Raw genomic sequence first — 22,465 nt, 5'->3', positions numbered from 1 at the left:
ACATGTAAAAATTAATTGTGCTACTCATATTTCGCACTCCCAAAGCATATCAAGCGAAGAAGAAACATCAACAATAAAAGTACAACAATATATTTAATTAAGATGAAAACACCCTCATAAAAAATACATTCAAATTGGAAAAATACTGAAAAGCAAAGACAAGAAAAAGGAAATAAACAAAGAACATATATGTTTGTTCTTAATAGATCATGTGATGTCTGCGTCACCATGAGTGAAGGTAAAAAGCGAGCAGCATTCACCATAGTAGGATCTGTAGTAAATAACCACATATACCCCAGAGCACGCGCGAGACACTCCTCCGTACAGGATTGGTTAAGCGAGGGGTCAAAGTGAAAAAGTGGGCAGGTTTTGAGTGTAAAAATCAGCCTTTCCTCTTCCTCCGAGCGCTGGCCGTACTGTCAGACAGCTGGAGTCCTGCTATGTGGTTCAGGTCGCTGGCCGTGAGCGCCTGCACCGTCGGAGTCCTCGGAGCTTTATCGCAAAAATTCGGTATGTGTACACCGGGATCTTCATCATAATATCCTACTGGTCAATATCCATGCGCATATGAGCGCTGTCATTGAACGTTTACTGTATTCGCAGACTCGCGCTTCAATGTTTTGATCGAGTTGAACAGTGTTTCCCTGTACTAGGAAGAGTTACATCATCTTATCCGTTGGCATACGTCATCAAGCATGACATGTATTTAATGCTCACACAAGAGTACAGCCACCGTGTAATGTATGTGTGTATGTATGTATGTATGTATGTATGTAACACTTTATGTGCCGTGCTATGGGAGTGATGTAATGTAAACACAGCGCGCTTTCTGTTTGTTCGGTGTTAAACAACTCAAGTTTGATTAAATCTCACATTTGTGATAATATCATATGCCATGTATTCTTTTAAAACACTGAATCAAATGCAATGCGAAGAGAGACATTGCATTGGCATATTTAAGGTTATCAATTCAAACATCAAATGAATTTTCCAAATTATAAATTAGGCATATTATAGATGAACATTAGCAGATGATGTAGTGTTAATACTGAAATATACACTAGTGGGCACCATTTTGCGTCTGGAAAAGTTTTGATAAACAGCCATGTTGGCATGACATTTAATATGTAGATGTTTTATATAATAACTTTTCATATTTAAATGTTTTGTTTACAAGTTTTGAATCCTTAAAATCGAATTTCTTATTAGCTTTATGCGGTAATATGCATTAGGCATGGGATGATAACCGTTTTCTATGCATACTGCGGTTTGGAAAAGTCAAGGTTTTAAAATAAGGTATGAGTAAGATTTTTTATTTACTTTTTTTATTTTATTTTTTTAGAACAACAGTATCTCCAGCAGAAAAGATATTCAAAGCTGCCAGTTTAATTTGTAAAACTTCTGGTTTTGAAACAAATAAAGACAGCAGAAGTCAATAGCCGCTTTTCCACTATCGTGCTGAATCGTTCTTTAAACAGAACTGTTCCATTCCGTGCCAAACCGGGCCAGACAGCACGGATACGGTTTCATTTTCCACTGTCGTGCTGCGACAAAGCTCTTTAAAACATTACACAAAACGCATCAGTAGTTGCCTTGGTAACGCAATGTAAACGGCTCCCTTTGTTCAATTAAAGTTAAATAAGAGCCGAAACTATTTATTTATTTATTTTTCATAAAAGCAAAAGCATGTGACTAAACAGTTATGCCGCTCTATCAAATAGGGGTGCTAAATGTGCACCCTTATTTATTTATATGTTGCGCAGCTCTGGCTAAATTTTATTTGGAGGGGAAATTACCAAAATGTAACGTGATGATTAAAAATAATTGGAGGGGAAATAAATAATATTTAAAATCTCTGAACATAACAGAAAAAAAACAATGATAAGACAACAATAATAGTGCATTTGCATTATAGTGGCAAAAATATCATTTTGGACAGGCCTTGTCAAAGGTGAGCGGGCACTTTCACTAATAAAAACACAGCACATAAATTATTTCATTTTTAACAATTAATTAAATTACACTGCGTATTTATATCAAAAGTTGATAATGATATAAAATATACTACATTTTGATAGTAAAATGAAACCATTTAAGCGATGGCTGTTATTTGTTTTACTATTCAAACATTAAATAACGAATGCAGCAAGTGAAAAAAAACGAATATGAAACAACACATATATTGCAGGATTTAAAGCATATAAAGCACTAAAATGCTGCTTTATTATCTTTTTATTTTGATCATTTTATTTTTATAATTATTTTTGTGTTCATTATTAACTAACAAGCTGTAGGCGAAATATTGCTAGACGTTTTAGAAAATATTTGCGTAGCTATATTAAAGATCACCACAAAAAAAAAAAAACACAGAAACATGTTACATGCCTCATAAATGTCATATAACTTATGTATAATTGAATCATATAATTGCCTATAGCTGAAATGATGAAAATTGCTCATTTTGTTTTTATAAAACATTTGTCAAAACGTATTGATATTTTTTGAGTAAAAGCAATACTGACATTTAAGAATCCATATTTATTTAATTAATTCATTCTTTTGACTTGTTTATTAGTGCATATGCTATAATATAAATCATACAACAGTACCTTGGACAGTTACAGTGCCGCTCCGTAAAGCTTTCAAGCAAAGTCTTTTGGACGGCCGACATTACAACACGAACACGCCGTCCTTCAGGTGGTCTCGCTGGTATTAACAAGCTGTCCTGGCTTTGAATTAAAAAGTGCAATTATTTCCTCGTTGTTAAAAGAGTCTGCAAGTTCGTGTTCCATGGATATAGTGATGTTGTTGTGGAATTTGGACATCGACGATGCACAGCGTGATTTTATTCGCTTTATTCGATGCGCAGCAGGAAAAAAAAGTCAGCAGCGCAAGTCGTTGGCATGTCTCTCCCGAATCAGAGCGAGTTTTGTGCTGTGGAATACAGCGCTGCGTGCAATAAACTCATATTCAGCAGGCGAAGTAGGTCTGTATTCAAGTCAATAAAATAATAACTTTAATGAATAAAATATCTTCGTTAGAATGTGATGAGTTATTCACTTCTCTGCCAGGGATGCTCTATGGTTTTAAAACCCTTTTCAAACTGTATCGTTTAGACCTGGATCATTATTTTATATTAAATGCACTGTAGTTTATTGAGGATGTCTGATGACTAGCGCGCTTCTGCTGAGCCAGCTGTGGTAGCTTAGCAACCGAGTCGCGACGTCAACACACAGAATCTGTCAGCACAGTTCAGCACGGTTGTCTAACCGTGCCGAGAATTCCGGGCCGAGAACGGTTTGTAATCGTGCCGCGCCGTTCCAGGCTCAAGTGGAGAAACAACCGTAACCGTACCGAAGTGTTCTTAGAACGGTTTGGCACGATAGTGGAAAAGCAGCTAAAAATTCATTTAGCCTGACATGTTTTCTGCTCCAAAATATTTTAAATGTTCCTCAAAATAAAATATATTGTGTTCAAATTAGAATAAAGTTTTTGTTTTTTACCCAGACATCTAAAAATATTTTACAGCAGTAATCACAATACAGCAAATTCGTGAAACCGTAATATTTTTATCCAAGGTTATCATACTGTCATACGGAATCCTATACCAGCCCATGCCTAATTCGCATGCATTATTTGTTGCATTTATTATAAAATGCATTAAATACTGTTCTGTTAGTTCATCAAAGAATCCCCCAAAAATGTATCTTGGTCTCCACAAAATAATGAATATGTTCAGGGCTTGATATTAACTTTTTTGATCACTAGCCACTGTGGCTAGTAGTTTTCCAATGTTACTAGCCACTTGCTATTTTCACTAGCCACAATTTTGTATGGGTGGGCAAAGCGAGGCTGAAACAGTCGAAGCAAATGTGTCAAAGTGTCACTCTAGTTTCTAGTCCAATCATCTAAAAATTCTTAAATCTAGAAGCATTTTCTGGACAAGCAAAAGATATAGTCTTGTTAAGTTTTTTTTAAGTTGAGTTTTTCCTTAAAACAAGCTAAATAATCTGTCAATGGGGTAAGCAAAATAATCTTATTTCTAAACCAAAAACAAGATAATTTTACTGATCCCATTGGCAAATTATTTAGCTTTTTTTTCTTTTTCTTTTTTTTTAAAGAAAAAACACTTAGTTTTGGCATATATTTTTTTAAAACAAGACTTTTCATCTTATTTAAAATATTTATATGCCAAAATTAGGTGTTTTCCCATAAAACAAGCAAAATAATCGTATGTCAGCATGAAAAAACAAGGTTATTTTTTAATTAAAATGAGTTTAAACCAGGAGACCCAATCTTTTTAATATGAGCCGTGGGCCAAAGGGAAATATACCAAGCTATATTACATTAAAGTTGCCATAGGTAATTTCCTAACTTGTTTTACAATATTTAACAAATAAATTGAAACAAATAAATTGAAAACATTTCTTTAAATCATATTAGCTTATGCAGTATATACATTTTATTATAACCTATTGCAATAAAACAATCACATTTATAGCACAATGGAGTTCAGTGCTCAATACACTAGTCAAGCATTATCTGCCTTTGCCTTCATTTGTTTACTGATATCTCTCTGGATTGTTCTCTATCTGTTGGGTGACAGTATGTACATTTAAAAAAACAATTCTGATTTGTTTAATTGAAACATTTTATTTGCATTCACTTTTGTTGCTTAGTTATAAAAACAAACAAACAAACAAAGAAACAAACAAACAAACAAGTAGTTACATTAAATTAGAAATGACAGTCTCTAAACCATCCCCATCACTCTCTCTCTCTCTTCTTAGATGGGATGGTGGGCCAAATGAAAGGTTACCATGGACCAACTTTGGCCTGCGGGCTCTATCTCTGGTTTAAACCATAGTTATTGTAAACTACATGGACGTTTTCCACAAAAAAAGTGAAATTGTTGGTCATGAACATGCACTGAACCTGTGTCTTTGTTTTGAAGCCCCCACAGCCTTGTTTCACTCCGCGATTCGGAAATCCTCTCTGGTGGAACAGTCCGACATGAAGGTGGAACTGCTGCCCGCTCTCACCGACAACTACATGTACCTCCTCATCGATGAAGAAACAAAAGAGGCTGCCATAGTCGACCCTGTAGAGCCACAGAAAGTATGAGCATTTCTCTGCGTGTGTCATATATCACACATTGTATAAAGTGAAGTTTATTTCTAAACTATTTTCGAGAGGATCACATGCTTATTATTGAAGTCAGCTGGTCATGCATTGTCCAATTCATGATTCACCAATCGGAAGATTCCCAAGCCACTATAAATACCCTAAGTTCCATATCACAGGCATCTTCGTTTTGAAGAATCCCCCCTTCCACCCCTACTCCTCTTCCTTTCCTAGATAGATGGCGTGGTGACCAAGTGGTTAACACTGTTGCCTCATAGCAAGAACGTCACTGCTTCTAGTCCTTACCAAACCAGCCAAAATTTCTGTGCGGAGTTTACACGTTCTCCCCATGCTCACGTGGGGTTTCCCCGGGTCCCATAGTTTCCTCCCATTCTTCAAAAACACACAATTTAATGCAGAGTTGAGACTGCATGATTTTATTCCCGATTTTGACTCGTCGACAGATTTTGAGAAATCGCAGACAAATGCCTTTAATCACAGGCAAATCAGTGCACATGACTGACAATCACACAGTTTGAACTATCAAAGACGCGATCTGAGAGAATCACCAATGTGTCGCCGATGCCTGTGAGATATTTGACATGCTAAATAATGGAGCTGTCGGCGATTTAAATCATGCTGTGTGATATGAGTTTTGACTGATAATAACATCGGCGATTGCCTACAGCCAATGAGAGAGCAGCATTCACTTGTGTGTGTGTACCTGCAGGCCAGCGGGAGGTTGAGGGAGAAGTTAAAACTGCTCATTTTCGGTTTATTTGGACCCAAAAAATGGGGAAGAATTAGTGGAGGTTGGACAGGAGCACTGGTGTCTGTTTGACGTTTTATACAGAAAGTTAGACAAGAAAGTTGAGGAGAAATTGCTAATTCCCTTCAAACCCAGGTGAGCAAATATGTACATTTTCTCCCCAATAAAGCTCTTTTTCATTATGTAGTTAATAACAAAATATATACTGAGACGAAGTTTGGACGAAGTTGTCAGCGATTCTTATTGTAAAGTCATGCAATGTGAAAGCCCCTGTTGCCGATCCATCTTGCAGTGTAAACAAAGCAGCGACAAAACGCTAGCCCAGATAGTCACGCAGTGTGAAAACATCTGTGACACGATTATTTTGAAAATCATGCAGTCTGAACTCGGCATAAGTTAACTGACTAATCCAAATCAGCATCATCGACGTGCTCCCAGTAGTTATCTCTTAAGAGCAATCACTATCTGTTAATTAGCTACTATAGCAGGGGAGTTCTGAGATCTGCCTGAGCTCAAATTCCCCTCTCGCCTTGCAAACGGGAGGGAGCCCTGGGCTTGGGGATCTTATGAGCTCTGGGCTCTCTCACGGGACAGTATGCCTAACAAGCTATATAATCAATGTTCAGCTAAGTGTGACATCTTGAATTAACAATTGTCATATTTTCCAGGTTGTGGATGCAGTCAAAAAGCATGGCGTGAAGCTCAAAACTGTCTTGACCACTCACCATCACTGGTAAACCAAACCTGCTATTAAATACAATCATTATTTAAACATGTAATTAGTCTTAAACTGCTCCCGCCATGAAACATATTTAATTAGAATGTGAAAGTTTAAAGGTCCCGTGAAATTAAAAGAAAGTTATGTTGGGGTTCGTATCAGTATTGCTAGTTTTTAGCATATCTATAAACTTTTGTGCACCAAAACAGCGACAAAATTCAGGTTTAGAAAATTTAAAACTGATACAAACATGCAAAGCTTGTAGTTTATCACTTCCGCCTAAATGGATTAACAGTTATTATTTACGTCCCCTCATACTTCAGTTTCTCATCAAATCCTAACCAATCAGATGCTCTCTTGTACATCCCCTTCAAAACGCTTTTCATTTGATTACTTGATGCGCTTGAGCGTAACCACTCTCACTGGCAGAGCGGTGATAAAACAAAATGCTATTGGCTGTTTTATAAAAGGGGAGGAGCTACTTTGTTCAACCCTCTCTTCGTATTTCAGTTGAGATTATGGCAAACATCAAATACAAAATACACATTTCAAAGCAGTTTACGTGACCTTTAGGTACCATTAGACAGCATTTTTATAATAAATAATAATAAACATTTTTATAATAAATTTATAAAACACTTTGAATGTTTTTAAAAAAGTGGACGAATTTTTTTTAATCATTTATCAAATGTTGAATTGAAAAAATCATATTTAATATACAGTTTTTGTGAGTTATTAATGCATATTTATATATTTGTGTGTGTATCATCTTCTCTTTATATATGAAGTTGTTCTTGTCATGCAATGTTTGTAAATATATTGATCTTGCCATCAAATAGCCATAAGTTGCTGATGTGGCAACAAATAAATCGAAGGCAAGTTTACTTTAATAGCACATTTCATACACAATAGTAATTCAAAGTGCTTTACATAAACAAGACTAAAAGAAACATATAATTTAAGTATAAAAAACTAAAAACAGTGATTACAATGAGTTTAAAACTTACATAAGAAATACATAATGGTGCGATCTGTCAGACGTAGCACAGTGCTCATTCAGTAATTCAGAAATAGCTAAACTTATGAATAACTAACTAAATAAAACAGTCATTATTTGCTGCACATGAAGCCAGTATGCACAAGGATTCAGAGCAGATGTTTGATAACCTGCAGGGATCATGCTGGAGGAAATGAGAAGCTGGTGAAGCTCATGCCGGGACTGACGGTGTACGGCGGAGATGATCGAGTCGGGGCTTTAACTCAGAAAGTCACACACTACAACACTTTTAAAGTAAGCCAGATTTATATAAGTGCCACTGTTCAAACGTTTGGGGTTAGGGTGAGTTTTAGTCAGCGGGAAGGCAGTAAGTTGATTGCACATTATTTATTGAGCTTTGATAATATTAAATATTTGGCCGATGCTTGTAGGATTTTTGAAATTTTAAATGGATATGCTCATTCTCCTTTATGTGACACAAAAGAATAATAATGGCATGATCTAGAGGGGACTGTGCAGTTTAGACAGTAATTTCTGGAAAACACTTCCAATTGAATTTAAGTGGAATTACAAATGACTCAACATTAAAAATAAGTTAAGGTTAAATGGCTAAAAGGCAATCAAATGTGTAATCATGTGGAATTCTTTTCTTTTGTTTTTAGGAATTTATTATCAATTTTTACATATCATTTTTTAATGTAATTTTACTGAAATTGTATGTGTAATGTTTTTATTTGTTCATATGTTTTTGATTTAAGGTTGCCTTTTTTAATATTTGTCAGGGTGAAAATTAGCCCTTGTGGTTCTCTCTGGCTTATTTACAGTTTTTACTGTTAATTAATGAGCATTGTCCTATAAAAACTGAATTAAAAGCTACAGAAAGACATATTAAGGGCTGTTTGGTCGACTTATATGTTTTTTAGATACTGAATGCCAGATGACAGTTTTCTATTTATCATTTCATTCTATTTCTGACTAGTGATTCAGGCCCGTAGCCAGCCTAGTGAAATGGGTGGTTCTTTTTTCTCAAAAAGTGGACCTTTTTGCAGTTATGGGCCTCATTTTTGCTAAAATATATTTATCATTCATCAAATGGTCATCATAACTAAAAAAAAAAAGTATGGATAACAACAATAGCTAAATAGTTTTCAAATTCATTTCAATATCGGTTGCTTTTGGTGCTTTACGTCTTTTTATTGCTCATTTTCTGTTCCTAGATTCATAATAAAAGTTACTTGTAAAATATTTTCTCTATTTAAAAACAATACAGTAGCGAAATATGACTTCACTTCATCAGATGGTATGATTTCTTGCACAGCTAGATGTTGAAAATAATTGTTAGCACTGGCCAACACTGATTAGCTGAAGTCACACTGACAGAATATACCACTTGGTCTTCAAACCTTTTTCGATAAGTTATTTTCACTATTTATGATGGCATAGCAGTCAAAAAAAAAAAAAAAAAAAAAAAATATATATATATATATATATATATATATATAAAACGATGGTTTGTTCTGTAGACTATCGGAAAAAAAAATGCTTTAAGGGGCTAGTAATTTTGTCCTTAAAATGGTGTTTAAAAAACTAAGAAGCATAGAAGCTGTAGAAGAAGCATGGATCACAACTCTTCATCAGAGTTGTTGTAAAACTATTAAACAAGATCCATTCTTGTCTTTTTTGCAATTTTAAGTTACTTTTGTAAATCACTTCAAATAATGACTACTGTTTACACAAAGGAATGTAAACCTATACAGTTTTGAGTGATGTCTTGCACATATCTGTACAACAAAAATAAGAAGCACTTTACAATAAGGTTTCATTAGTTAATGCATTTACTAACATGAATTAATTCTGAACAATACAATTAATTAATATACTGCAAAGCAATTATTAATCATTGTTCAACATTTGCTAATGCGTTTTTACCATCCAAATTCATGCTTGTTAACATTAGTTATTGCACCGTGAGTTAACCTAAACTAACAATGTCCATTAACTAACATGAACAAATACTGTGATAAATGTAATGTTCAGTGTTTGTTCATGTTAGTAAATGCATTAACTAAAGCAACCTTATTATAAAGTGTTACCCAGAAACAGATGTTTCATTCACAGTGACCGCGGAGCCTGCCTTGTGTGCTCGTGATGATGTTTTGCTGGAACACAAGTACAAAGCCTCCTTTTAACACTGATAATACTAGGAAGGATCATGTGACACTGAAGATTGTAGGAGTGAATCTGAAAAGATGTTCAGAAAAACAAATAACATAAAAAAATAAAAAATAAATCACAAGATTACAGTTTTGACTGTGTTTTAATCCAATACATGCAGCCTTATGATCATATTATTTTCGTTTTCGTAATAAACTATTATTTTTTGGTTCATTTCAGGTGGGCTCTCTGAATGTAAAGTGTTTGTTTACACCGTGTCACACCAGCGGTCACATCTGCTATTTTGTAACAAAAGAAAACAGCACTGAAGCACCAGCTGTGTTTACGGGTAAGACGTATGTTTTACTTACAGTACACTAATTTTCGAACATTGGCTTTCATTCACCATGCGTTTGCGCAAATTTATGCGCGAGCTGTGCGTATGGATGTTTTCAAAACTTTCGTGCTAACACTTATTCTAAATGTATGAAAAAAATATTCCCGGGGCCTCATAAATATGTTTAAAAACCCTACATATAATTAGATGTTATTTACAGGATGATTAAAAATAACCTAGACTAGGGTTGCACGGTTGATACTGATACTATACACGATTGATACTGATACTATAGTGGTATCACGATTCTATGGCTCCAAAATACTGGCAATGCTACTGTAGTTTATAAACGGTAGTAACATCATTAATGGTTTATCTACAATAGATAAAGTTGCTTGTGGAAAAGTCACTAAAATGCTCACACACGCTTGTGCAACAATAGACCGTTTTATTTTAATAGTCTGTGGAGCCCTTTAAGGTTGCAAAACTGTGTAGAATTCACATCTTTCATGGTAGCCTGTTGCACATTTTCTAACGCTTCAGTTCGAACGCACATCTGAATCAGTTCATTACTTTTCCGGTCAATATTATTTAGTAGCTACAACAACCGTGACAATCTCTTTAAAAGAGCGACTTACGAAGTAAAATTTTAAATTACTTTAGGTTGTTACTGATAAGACTGAAAAAAAATTGATAAAAAAACTCAAAATTATGCAAATTACTAATTAGAAAGAGCAATACATTCCAAATTGACTTATAGCAGAACGAGTTTAAGAACAAAATCTAGTGTGTATTAGGGTTGGTTCGATAGATGAGCCATTGTTCATCAACGATGATTGATAGACATCATGATGCTGAGCCGGATTCGCGATCCTCTGTCCCGCCCCCGTTGCAGCAGCAACCTGCTTGTGAAAAATACACACTCAGGCCCCATTTACACTAATATGTCTTAGTTCTAAAGTAGCATTTTATAATGAAAACGATCCATGTCCAAACTTGGCATTTCGTCTAGCATTTTTGAAAAGCCCTCCTTCTACAGAATACTGCTGAAAACACACACACACACACACACACACACACACACAGACACACGAATCCCAGCAGTCAGAGGGAGCTTTGAGCACAAATCCCCAGAGAGCAGTGCACGTCGGACAGTTTATCAAGGATGTACCACTGGATGGCATCTCACTATAGTTGTTAAACGTGATATTTAATTCATCTTGTCTCTATCTAACGACTCTTTGATCTTTTAAATCTATCAGGTAACATGTTACAGCATCAGTACACTGCTTCAGTCTTTCGCTTTCACACTTGTACTTAGTTATTTTAGCAAAAACCTCAGATACTGTTGGTTGGTGTTGGTTGTGCACCATTTTTACCAACCAAGTTTGTCGATGCCATTATGACACAGATGACCAGTGTACCGCAGAAAAAGTGACTGACAGGTGGTAATTTGTGTGTAACTTATCTTTATTTATTTACTATTATTTGTTTATGATTTGGTTATGTGTAAAACAAAGACCATGCGGGTCAGGTAGTTGAAACGGTAGGCTGCAAATAATTCATTTATAATTAGTTATTCATAAATAATTAATTCACTGCTGCCTATGATGACGATGTCATCGTCTATAGTGATGTTTTACATTAGACATTGTACGATGCCAAATTAGTCAACATCGTCCAACCCTAATGTGTATACACGTGTTCTGCATTAGGCAGAGAGTTTTCTGGAGAACTTCAAATGTGCATATAGTTGTGAAAAAAAAGGGTGCGAATTTTAGTGAATGAGATCCATTGTTTTTTCCTCATTCTCACTAAGGGTGCATTTATTAGATCAAAAATACAGCAATATACTAGAAGATGAAAATGAGGTTCTTCAGAGTTCCATTAGTGGTCGCCAAATTCAATAGTTCTATACAGTAATGACAGTTCTGGAGGGATCCTGGAGACGTTGGGGACTATGTTCACATATTTTGGAAACGTCCCAAAATACAAGTGTATTGGCTGGAAGTTAACAGGGAGGTTAGTAAAGATGTAGGATGTGACATACCAATGCACCCAGTATTTATTTTGCTTGATGGCTTACCCCCTAAACAATTCAGTAAGTCTCACCTATTTGCACAACATATATTATAAATAACAGCTAAGAAGATAATTGCAGTGAACTGGATGAAGAACCGCCAACCTACTTTGGCAAAATGGACATATATATATATATTTGAGAAAATGACTGCAGATTGAAATCAGATCTTTTCCAACAGACCTGGGCACTAATCGAAACAAACATACTTGATCTTTGAAAGGCTGTCAGGGGCTTTGTCTTTGTTGTAGTTATTGCTATTATAATTATATATATATATATATTGCCTTTTCTCCCTTTTTTAATTATCTACTATTATAATCTCTATCAATTATTATTTTCTATCTATTTGTTTCTCTTTTTTTATTGTAAACATTCCAAGTAAACATTATTTGTATACTATGTTTATAAAAACTTCAATTAAAACACAGTTTAAAAATAATAATACAGCAATATGTCATTATTGATAGTGTACTAATTAGTGAGTATATAGTGCAATTGCGCTGCCGGCTTCCTGAGTTCCTGTCTCGACTTGCCGACTATTCCTCTCCAACTCTAGTATCATAATAAAAGGCAAAAATGTCAAAAGTGTTTTTGTAATGCAGTTAGTGTTTACTCCTGTCATTCAGAGCTCCAGTCTTCACTGTCACACGATCCTTCAGAAATCATAACATGATGAACGGCTGACTCATCTGTTTTAGGATTAAAAACTGGGTCAAAAGGGTTGTTGTTTTATTTTATTTTTTATTTTTTGATGGAAACTGCAATACGTTACATGCAGGATTTTTGGATGAACAAACCAAACAAATATGTAGTGGTAAGAAGGGCGTGGTTAAGGAAATTAATATACAGTGTATCTGGAAAGTACTCATAGCGCTTTACTTTTTCTACATGTTTTTATGTTACAGCCTTTTTCCGAAATGGATTAAATTCATTTATTTCCTCAACATTCTACAAACAATACCCCATAATGACAATCTTAAAAAAAGAGTTTTACAAAAGACATACTCATGTACATGTGATTTTTCAGGTTTTTCAGCAATTTCAAAAACTTTTTTTTTTCACAATCAATATGGGGTATTGTGTGTAGAATGTAGAGGAAGTAAATTAATTTAATCCATTTTGGAATAAAGCTGTAACACAAAAAAATTTATACTTTCTGGATTCACTGTACAGTTGCTATGGAAGCCCTCAAGCTTCGAGAGTGGATAACTTGCATGGATTAATTATTCACTTTAAGAATAACAATATGAGCTTGCGAAATGTCAAAAAGTGACTGAAAATGTGTAAACTGGAGTGAAAAAGAGGCAGGTTCATCATGCTCTTTATAGGAGAATAAGCATTTTGAAATAGTGTGGAAAAAGTGTGAAATGTCAGTATATAATTACCTAGGAAAAAGTATTAACCCAATAAAAACTTTGTCAGATTTAAACAAAGCAAAGTCACCCAAGATACACCTTTATGATGAACTTTATTGAAGCATAGTTCAGCCAAACATGAAAATTCAGTTATTTCTAACTGTTGAACACTTTCCTAATATGGAAGTTAATGGTTACAGATTTTTAGCTTTTTTCAAAATATCTTCTTTTAGTGTTTATAGTTTCTACAGAAGAAAGAAACAATCAAAATGTGGAACCTATTGAGGGAGAGTAACTGTCTTTAACAAGCAGCTTTTCCTTGTTCTGTTCGCATTACAAACAGGTGATACTCTGTTCGTGGCCGGCTGCGGGAAGTTTTTTGAAGGCACCGCTGATGAGATGTACAAAGCTCTAATTGAGGTTTTAGGCCGACTTCCACCAGAAACGGTAACATTTTCTGCATCTAACCTGAAGTCTTTGTGCAGTAGAATAATATAGATCATTTAAAGTGCCCCTATTATGCATTTTCGAATTTTACCTTTCATGTAGCAGGTAATAAAGCTGTTTGAATATGTACAGTGCATATGGAAATTATCACATGTACGTAAGTATTCTCAGTCTTTGCCGCGAAGCTCTAAAATGAGCTCGGGTACATTCCGTTTCCACTGATCATTCTTGAGATGTTCAGCAGCTTAATTGGAGTTCAGCTGTGGTAAATTCAGTTGATTGGACATGATTTAAAAAGGAACTCTTTGGAGTGAATGCCAGGCGCCTATAGTGAAGCATGGTGGTGGCAGTATCATGCTGTGGGGATGTTTTTCAGCAGCAGAAACTAGAAGACTAGTCAGGATAGAGGGAAAGATGAATGCAGCATTTTACAGAGACATCCTGAATGAAAACCTGCTTTAGAGTGCTCTTGACCTCAGACTGGGGCGACGGTTCATCTTTCAGCAGGAGCATAACCCAAAGCACACCATCAAAATATCACTGGAGTGGCTTCACAACAACTCTGTGAATGTCCTTGAGTGGCCCAGCCAGAGCCCAGACCTAAATCCTATTAAACATCTCTGGAGAGATCTGGAAATGGCTGTACATCGTCACTTCCCATCCAACCTGATAGAGCTTGAAAGGTACTGCAAAGAGGAATGGGCAAACATTCCCAAAGACAGCTGTGCCAAGCTTGTGGCAACATATTGAAAAAGACTTGAGGCTGTTATTGCTGCCAAAAGTGCATCAACGAACTATTAAGCAAAGACATGTGATTTCTCAGGTTTTTTTTTATTTTTTAATAAATTAGCAACAATTTTAAAAACTCTTTTTTCGCATTGTCATTAAGTGCTATTGTGTGTAGAATTTTTGAGGAAATAAAAAATTTTAATCCATTTTGGAATAAGGCTGTAACATAAAAAGTACTTTCTGGATGCACTGTGAAATGTCTGCAAAGTTTGAACTCTTTAACCTGTGAGTTTTAAATACTACGGCTGACCTGCTTTTTTAATGCGATCGTTATTTAAAATACATCACTTTTATATTTTCATGGTGATGTGTAAGGTCCATCACATGACATGCAGCAGCCTTAAAAGCACTGTATTATTTAAGCGTTGTTCGTTGTTTTTTTCTATTTCGCTTCGTCTGATAATATTTACATACCTGGTAATTATAATTAGAAATGCATGATATTCTGATTCTCAAATACGATGCCGCCATGTTAGTCTTCGCTGCAGTGGAGAGATTAGTACTACTGGATTAACAACATGTTAATATGCCAACTTCACCCAAAATACATGAAAGCAATTGGCTGTTTGACTGGGAAAAGAATAGACTAAGCGAGAATAACACACACATCGTCAGATTATTGCTGTATCCCGTTGACATCAGCGTAAATTCCACAAGCCGTTGATTTTTTGTTTTGCTAGTAAATATATTTATTCAAATGTCTGTAACACAAAACAAATGTTATTTCATTGAAAATGCTGATAAATTGTAACATTTGGCATCAATAATTCCAAGTTTTTATTGTAATACTTCTGCATAATGGTCTTTTTTTGGCTGCTCTAAACAGTGTCTATATTGATCCAGCTTTATATGTTGTGTTACAGCGTGTATACTGTGGTCATGAATACACCATCAACAATCTGAAGTTTGCACGACACGTTGAGCCAAATAACGAGGTCATCCGGACAAAGCTAGCATGGGCTAAGGTGTCGAACTCTTCTTTAACGTACATTTACATTAGTTATTGTAGCACAGATGTTTGAATAACCTTCTCTTTTGCGCATTAGGAGAAATATGATAACGGAGAGCCAACTATTCCATCTACGGTGGCTGAAGAGTTCACATTTAACCCCTTCATGAGAGTGAGGTACTGTATGGTTCAAATCATTCTCATATCATCTGTCTGACATCATTTTTCTTGACTAATAAGATCACAGAGAATAATAGTTACTATTACAAATATGCTGTCTTGAACTATAGTATGAGAACTATAGTATAGTATTAATCTAATAATTTGTAATGAAGTCTTGAATAATTTCATTTATTTTACATTTTTAAACACACAGTATAATTGAAAGTAATTAAATTACTTTTTAAAATTACATTACTAATTATTGTAATTAAAAATATCATTTAAGTAGGACTGGGCAATATGACAAAAATGCAATCTTGATACCCATTTTCCATATTGAACGATGACAATATATATTTCGCTAAAGTTGTTAATGCTTCCATATTTAAAAAAAAAGTACTGTGACTGAAGCCACAGAAATTAGAGGGTTCATTAAATGGCATAACAGTTTCGGCTAATACATTTTCTTTGGCCAAAAACTTGGTACATCTCCAATATCAACTAACTAGATTCCCATTGTTGCATATTTCTGCTTTGTGATTGGCTCTTAGATCAATATAGGGTAAAAAAAGTCCAGAGCTTACCATTGTTATTGACAAAAATTTCGATATCATGATCCGATATAATATTGTTTATCGGCCCAGCCCTACACTAAAGGCAACTAAATTCGAATGAAATTTTGAAATCTTATTGAATAATTTATCTTATATTATTTTTGATTTATTAATAAAGCATTAATATATATTTAGTTTATAATAATAATAATATGATTTATTATATTAAAATACTGGCATGAACTTTACAAAAACTATGTAAAATGTATTAAAATTATTTATATATTTTTATTAAAAATAAAATTATATTTTAGTTTATATAATTTTTAAAGAAAATACATAGTTTTTTTTTAGGAAATTATGAAGTATTTTACTGTTTACAAATATATTGATTGGATAAAAACTGAAACAAAAGATAAATTGAAAATATATCAAATAAATATTAGGTTTTTAGTACTGTTTGTAAGTATTATTTATTTTTAAATATCATAATAATTTTATCATAATAGTTTTAGTAACTCATCTCTAATAACTGATTTATTTTATCTTTGCCATGATGACAGTAAATAATATTTGACTAGATATTTTTCAAGACACTTTTATACAGCTTACAGTGACATTTAATGGCTTAACTAGGTTAATTAGGTTAACTAGGCAGGTTAGGGTAATTAGGCAAGTTATTGTACAATAATGGTTTGTTCTGTAGACTATCGGAAAAATATATAGCTTTAAGGGGCTAATAATTTTGTCCTTAATGTTAAAAAAAAATGTTAAAAAAATCAAAAACTGCTTTCAATCTAGCCAAAATAAAATAAATCAGACTTTCTCCAAATTAAAAAATATTATCAGACATACTGTGAAAATTTCCTTGCTTAAACATCATTAGGAAAATATTTAAAAAAAGAATAAAAACTCCAAGGGGAGCTGATAATTCTGACTTCCAACTGTGTATATGTATGTATATATATATATATATATATATATATATATATATATATATATATATATATATATATGCACGTATAAAACATTTCATGCACTATATTAATGTATTGTTTGCATTTCAGAGAGAAGTCAGTACTGGAGCATGCTGGAACCAGTGACCCGATTGAAGCTATGAGAAGTATCCGCAAGGAGAAGGATGGCTTTAGAGTCCCGAAGAACTGAGCTTTTAGACTTGGGTTTGTGATGGTCCTTACCACTACGCTTTTATACACTCATAATTTCATTAACCATAACAGGACATGAGACACACATGCACAAACTATTAGTTTTTTTTACATACAGTATGTTTCATTTATAGCAAAAGCACAATTATTCAGAAGTTAATTTCCATATCTTCTTAGGGCAGCGTATCGTCTTCAATAAGCAATACACAAGAATGTTTTCCTCTAAAACAATGTAATTCATTGTTGTAAGCAATAGATCAATCGAAAAACATTATTTCCAATGTTTTTGTCTTTGAAAGAATATACATTTATTCCATTGATTTGCATCTAAAGGAACTATAAAGGTACCAGATCTGTGGTGTAGGTAAAATTTACAAATGTAAGGTTTTTTTTTATTTTGGACAATTTCAGCTTTCACAAGAATCCAGGTTATGATATGTGGTAAATGATAGTTTTATTTCAGAGTGTTTGTATTGATGTGCAATGTTTTATTTTGTGAATCAAAATTAATTATTTTTAAGGATGTTATGGGATCTTATAAACAAAACGAGGTGTTTCAGCAAAATTACATTTGGTGTATTTTTGTGTCCATGATGGGAAAAGAAAATTGCATTTATTTTGCTGTGTCCGGATGATTCTGAATGTAGAAAATATTGAGCACTGCGTACTGGTTTGAGCTTTTTTTCTTGATTTAGTTTTAATTGTTTTTTTCCTGCTGATCTTGCACTTTTTGTCATAAAAAGTAACAAAGAGAAGATTTAATAATCATTACAGTGTTCAAACTGAATAAAGTCTTAATGTAAATATACACGGCTCTTTTTTTGTCTTTGTAAAATTATAATACAGCTGGATTTAGTCCAGTTAATAAAAATTATATATAACACACACACACACACACGTATGTATGTATGTATGTATGTATGTATGTATGTATGTATGTATATATATATATATATATATATATATATATATATATATATACACGCACACACACACACACACACACACACACACACACACACACACATACATATATATATATATATATATATATATATATATATATATATATTTTAGGAGCCATTTTTTGTGTTGTAGTGATTTATGTTGTCCACTAGGTGTCACTAACTGAAAACAATACATGAGGTGCCAGTGTAAGCGAGGAAGAGCGTCAGGTATGGGAAAGCGGTTTTTGACCGTGCTACAGAGTAACTTGTTTGCTAGCCAGAAAACAGCAGTGTTTAGATATGTGCTGTGTATACATGGAGTGAATGTTATATTGACATGATAAAGAAGAAAGGAGAAGCAAAGATTGAGGCTTTGTTTAATTCACCTGCACAAATAAAGACATTCTGCTTAAAAACAACTTTAGCATGCATGGACTCTGATTGCACGCGTGAAATACGTGCTCACCCCCATTTCTGGCGATAACAGCAATGGAAGGCTGTTATATGTTATATATATATATATATATATATATATATATATATATATATATATATATATATATATATATATATACATATACATACACACACACGCACACACAGTTGAAGGCAGAATTGTTAGCCCCCTTTGAAATTTCTTTTTGAAATATTTTCCAAATGATGTTTAACATACATGAAATTTTCACAGTATGTCTGATAATATTTTTTCTTCTACAGAAAGGCTGATTTGTTTTATTTCGGATAGAATAAAGCTTTTAATTTTTTAAAACCATGTTAAGGTCAAAATTATTAGCCCCTTTAAGCTATTATTTTTCTGATAGTCTACACAACAAACCATCGTTATACAATAACTTGCCTAATTAACCTTGTTAAGCTTTTAAGTGTCTTGAAAAATATCTAGTTAAATACTATTTACTGTCATCACGGCAAAGATAAAATAAATCAATTGATTAGAAATGAGTTATTAAAACTATTATGTTTAGAAATGTGTTGAACAAATCTCCGTTAAACAGAAATTGGGGAAAAAATAAACGGGTGCTAATAATTCTGACTTCAATTGTATATATATACACACACACACACAGTATATTTAATTTAACTGTTTACTAACGTTTTCACGTTACGACGTTGGTGACACGACAGGGAGGGCTGGAAGTGATTTTTCTACATAGTAATCGCTGTCAGAACATCAAAATGTTTATGTTTTATGTTGTTTATAATTGTTTAAATAAGAAATGCAGAACAGCTTTCTTTATAACTCCAATGGTTTCACCTCATAGATGAAAAGTTAAAGAAACTGGCTTAAAAACGACAGAAAAGGAGGCATGTACATATTTTTGAAAACAATGGGAATGAGCAATATGTGTGTAGGGGATCAACTCTTCAGCAATTCTAAAGAGATTGACGTCATTCTTAGCCAGTGACGTCGCGTTCTAAACATTCCATCTGCATTCTTATAAAGCTGAACAGTTCTCTCTCAGCTTTGTCAGTTTTCTCCCTGCTGCGGCTGTTTTTACTTGATCAAGGTGAGCTCAATATTCCAAACATTCCAAAGTTCCAAATTCACGAAATCCGTTTCGCGAAGCTTCACTCGGGCCCGTTTGTCTTCCTCGCGTTGTCTTCCTCGCGTAATTATTAGTATAATTTTGTTTAAAAATATACCTTCGTAAGAAGCTGTTGAGATATTGCATCAAATACAATAGCATACTCATTTGGAGTAACTAAAAAACCAAATGTATCTAAATATTCACTGTAAGTCAATAAATTACCATTTAAATTTAAAAGATAACTAATACTATATCATACCAATTATGGAAGATGAGAGATATTCCAAATAATAGACTTGTTAGGAGAAAAGTGTGCTTAAATACCAGCATCCATGCCAATAAAGATTGTTATTGAAATCTAGCTACTTTACCATGTCATTTTATAAGAAACTTTTTATTTGGTTCAAATCAAGATATAAAAAACACTTTACTGCCATCCAGTGGAATAAAATAAAATCTTCAGGAAAAAAAAAACGTGGACTAACCAAATCATAAATAAAATAAAAACTTAAAATGCAATCAACAAAAATATTCAATATTCTATATGTATCGTCAAATTAGGAGGGTTTTCTTGAAAATGAAACCATAATTATCAATCTACTCCAATGAACGTGACCAGGGCACTCTTCTGAACTCCTCTGTGTACACGGCAGGTGTTAAACGATAATTATTTATATTATTCATTACATTTCCCATTGATTGTATTTTATTAACGTCTACCCCTACCCCAATCATAAACCCAACTGTCACAGTAATGTAAAAACAGTATTGCATCTAGTATTATTTATGTAATATATTACATTTCCCAATAAATTGTATTTAATTAACGCCTTCCCCCACACCAATCCAAACGTCACAGTACTGTGAAAATATGAATTATTGTTATACAGTGTCATAAAAATGATGCTATAATGCAGCTGTATCTAGACTTTACCCTAGAATATTTGACGTTTGGAAGATGATCAGAAAGACGACGAGTAGATGATGATGGAATTTAGAGAGAGAGAGAGAGAGAGAGAGAGAGAGAGAGAGAGAGATTACAACAAAGTTATACGTGTAATAAATTAATATAACCTTATCTGAAAAATGATACTGGTGTGATTGAAAAGGGAGAGGTCTCCACCAGATCTCCACACTTACGTGCCACTTTAAAAGAGTTTCTTCGACTGCTTGGAGGGCTTTGAAGGCAGCAGGGGTCACTTTTCTTTAAACGAATAACAGATAATTAATCTAAAATATATACGTGACGCAATTGTTTTAGCAGCCCGTGGACACAACAGCAGAACTGACATCATAACGCGGTATTACAGATTAATGAGATCACAGGTGTGATTTATTTTCAACCGCTTTCGAAAGCGTCTCAGCCAATCAGCATCAAGAAATGGACGCCTAACCCTCTCATAAAATACAAGTATATTTTTCTTGTTGCTAAATCGAAGTTAAAGTTTATCGAGTATGTTTATGGCAAGCCGTGTTGACCGGTTTGACATTTAATTAATAACCCGTTCTAACTGTTTTAATTTTGTTAGTATTCTTTTTAGATATCTTAGTACTTATTAATTAGATACCAGTGCCTATTCTTTAGATACCGTTAGACACTAGTGCTTATTAAAAATAAACTAGTGCTTACTCATTAGACACTAGTTCTTTTTATTAGATAATAGTACTTGTTTTAATAGTGACTAGTAACCAGGGCTTGGAGCGAAGCAGTGGCGCAGTAGGTGGTGCTGTTGGCTCACAACAAGAAGGTCGCTGGGTCTAGTTCGAGCCTCGGCTCAGTTGGCGTTCCTGTGTGGAGTTTGCATGTTCTCCCTGGTTTGCTTGGGTTTCCTCCGGGTGTTCCGGTTTCCCCCACAGTCAAAAGACATGCGGTACAGGTGAATTGGGTAGGATAAACTGTCCTGAACCAATTAATTAGGACCTGAACACCACGTGGTATTTACAGGCAGGTGTGTTTGATGTGGGTTGCAACTGAAATCTGCAGGAATTGCTCTTCAGGAACAGGGTTGGCCACCCCTGCACTAGTATCTAAAGAATACAGCACTAGTATCTAATGCAAGGATTTCAAACTCAGTTCCTGGAAGGCCGCAGTCTTGCACAGTGTAGTTCCAACCCTTCTCCAACACACTTAAGCTGCGGTCACACTGGGCTTTTTCTCCCATAGACTACCATTCATACGCCTGTGAATGCGTCAGACCGTAAACACGCGAGAGATTTGACATGCATCACGTTTCGCAGGTTGCTGCGGTGCAAAGTTCAAGCTTGGTGAACTCTGACCTGCGAAATCACATTATTGGACAGCGTGAGACCAATCGAAAATCAAAACATGACATCTCTGGGCAGAAATTTAATAGTGCAATCGCT

At 34.2% G+C, this 22,465-nt stretch overlaps 1 protein-coding gene and 1 long non-coding RNA gene across 9 annotated transcripts; one reads left to right on the top strand and one right to left on the bottom strand.

The window, feature by feature from the left end:
* Nucleotides 1-399: 399 nt before the first annotated feature.
* hagh (hydroxyacylglutathione hydrolase) lies at nucleotides 400-18,415 on the top strand. 8 transcript variants are annotated; one of them, XR_015479591.1, is made up of 10 exons: nucleotides 405-510; nucleotides 4,955-5,118; nucleotides 6,562-6,626; nucleotides 7,785-7,902; nucleotides 10,003-10,111; nucleotides 13,881-14,667; nucleotides 15,637-15,738; nucleotides 15,820-15,899; nucleotides 17,506-17,619; nucleotides 17,785-18,413. XR_015479591.1 is itself a non-coding variant. In XM_087242273.1 (10 exons), exons 1-9 carry the CDS (start codon nucleotides 441-443, stop codon nucleotides 17,603-17,605), a joined length of 912 nt encoding a protein of 303 aa, XP_087098399.1. In that variant the 5' UTR covers nucleotides 405-440; the 3' UTR covers nucleotides 17,606-17,619; nucleotides 17,785-18,413. The 8 variants fall into 8 exon arrangements, 4 of the variants coding, with proteins under 4 accessions (NP_956337.2, XP_087098399.1, XP_087098400.1 ...); XM_087242273.1 differs by having other exon boundaries at nucleotides 13,881-13,984; NM_200043.3 differs by having other exon boundaries at nucleotides 400-510; nucleotides 13,881-13,984; nucleotides 17,506-18,415.
* Nucleotides 4,435-21,442, bottom strand: LOC147845587 (uncharacterized). The gene is made up of 2 exons (XR_015480609.1): nucleotides 21,242-21,442; nucleotides 4,435-5,101 (listed from the first exon to the last, which is right to left on the bottom strand). It is a non-coding gene; the product is annotated as an uncharacterized LOC147845587 (long non-coding RNA).
* Between the last annotated feature and the right edge of the window lie 1,023 nt (nucleotides 21,443-22,465).

Source organism: Danio rerio, chromosome 3, assembly GCF_052040795.2.
Source record: "Danio rerio strain M-AB ecotype USA chromosome 3, GRCz13ab, whole genome shotgun sequence".
Lineage (NCBI taxonomy): Eukaryota > Metazoa > Chordata > Actinopteri > Cypriniformes > Danionidae > Danio > Danio rerio.
This window is presented reverse-complemented; position numbering and strand designations above follow the sequence as displayed.

What these genes read in the sequence shown, in the direction of transcription:
- hagh (XM_087242271.1), top strand. Translation starts at nt 4,882, where the DNA reads ATGGACGTTTTCCACAAAAAAAGTGAAATTGTTGGTCATGAACATGCA. An exon ending in TTGACCACTCACCATCACTG is followed by an intron (nt 6,627 to 7,784) that starts GTAAACCAAACC and finishes GATAACCTGCAG; the next exon opens with GGATCATGCTGGAGGAAATG. An exon ending in GCCGACTTCCACCAGAAACG is followed by an intron (nt 13,985 to 15,636) that starts GTAACATTTTCT and finishes GTTGTGTTACAG; the next exon opens with CGTGTATACTGTGGTCATGA.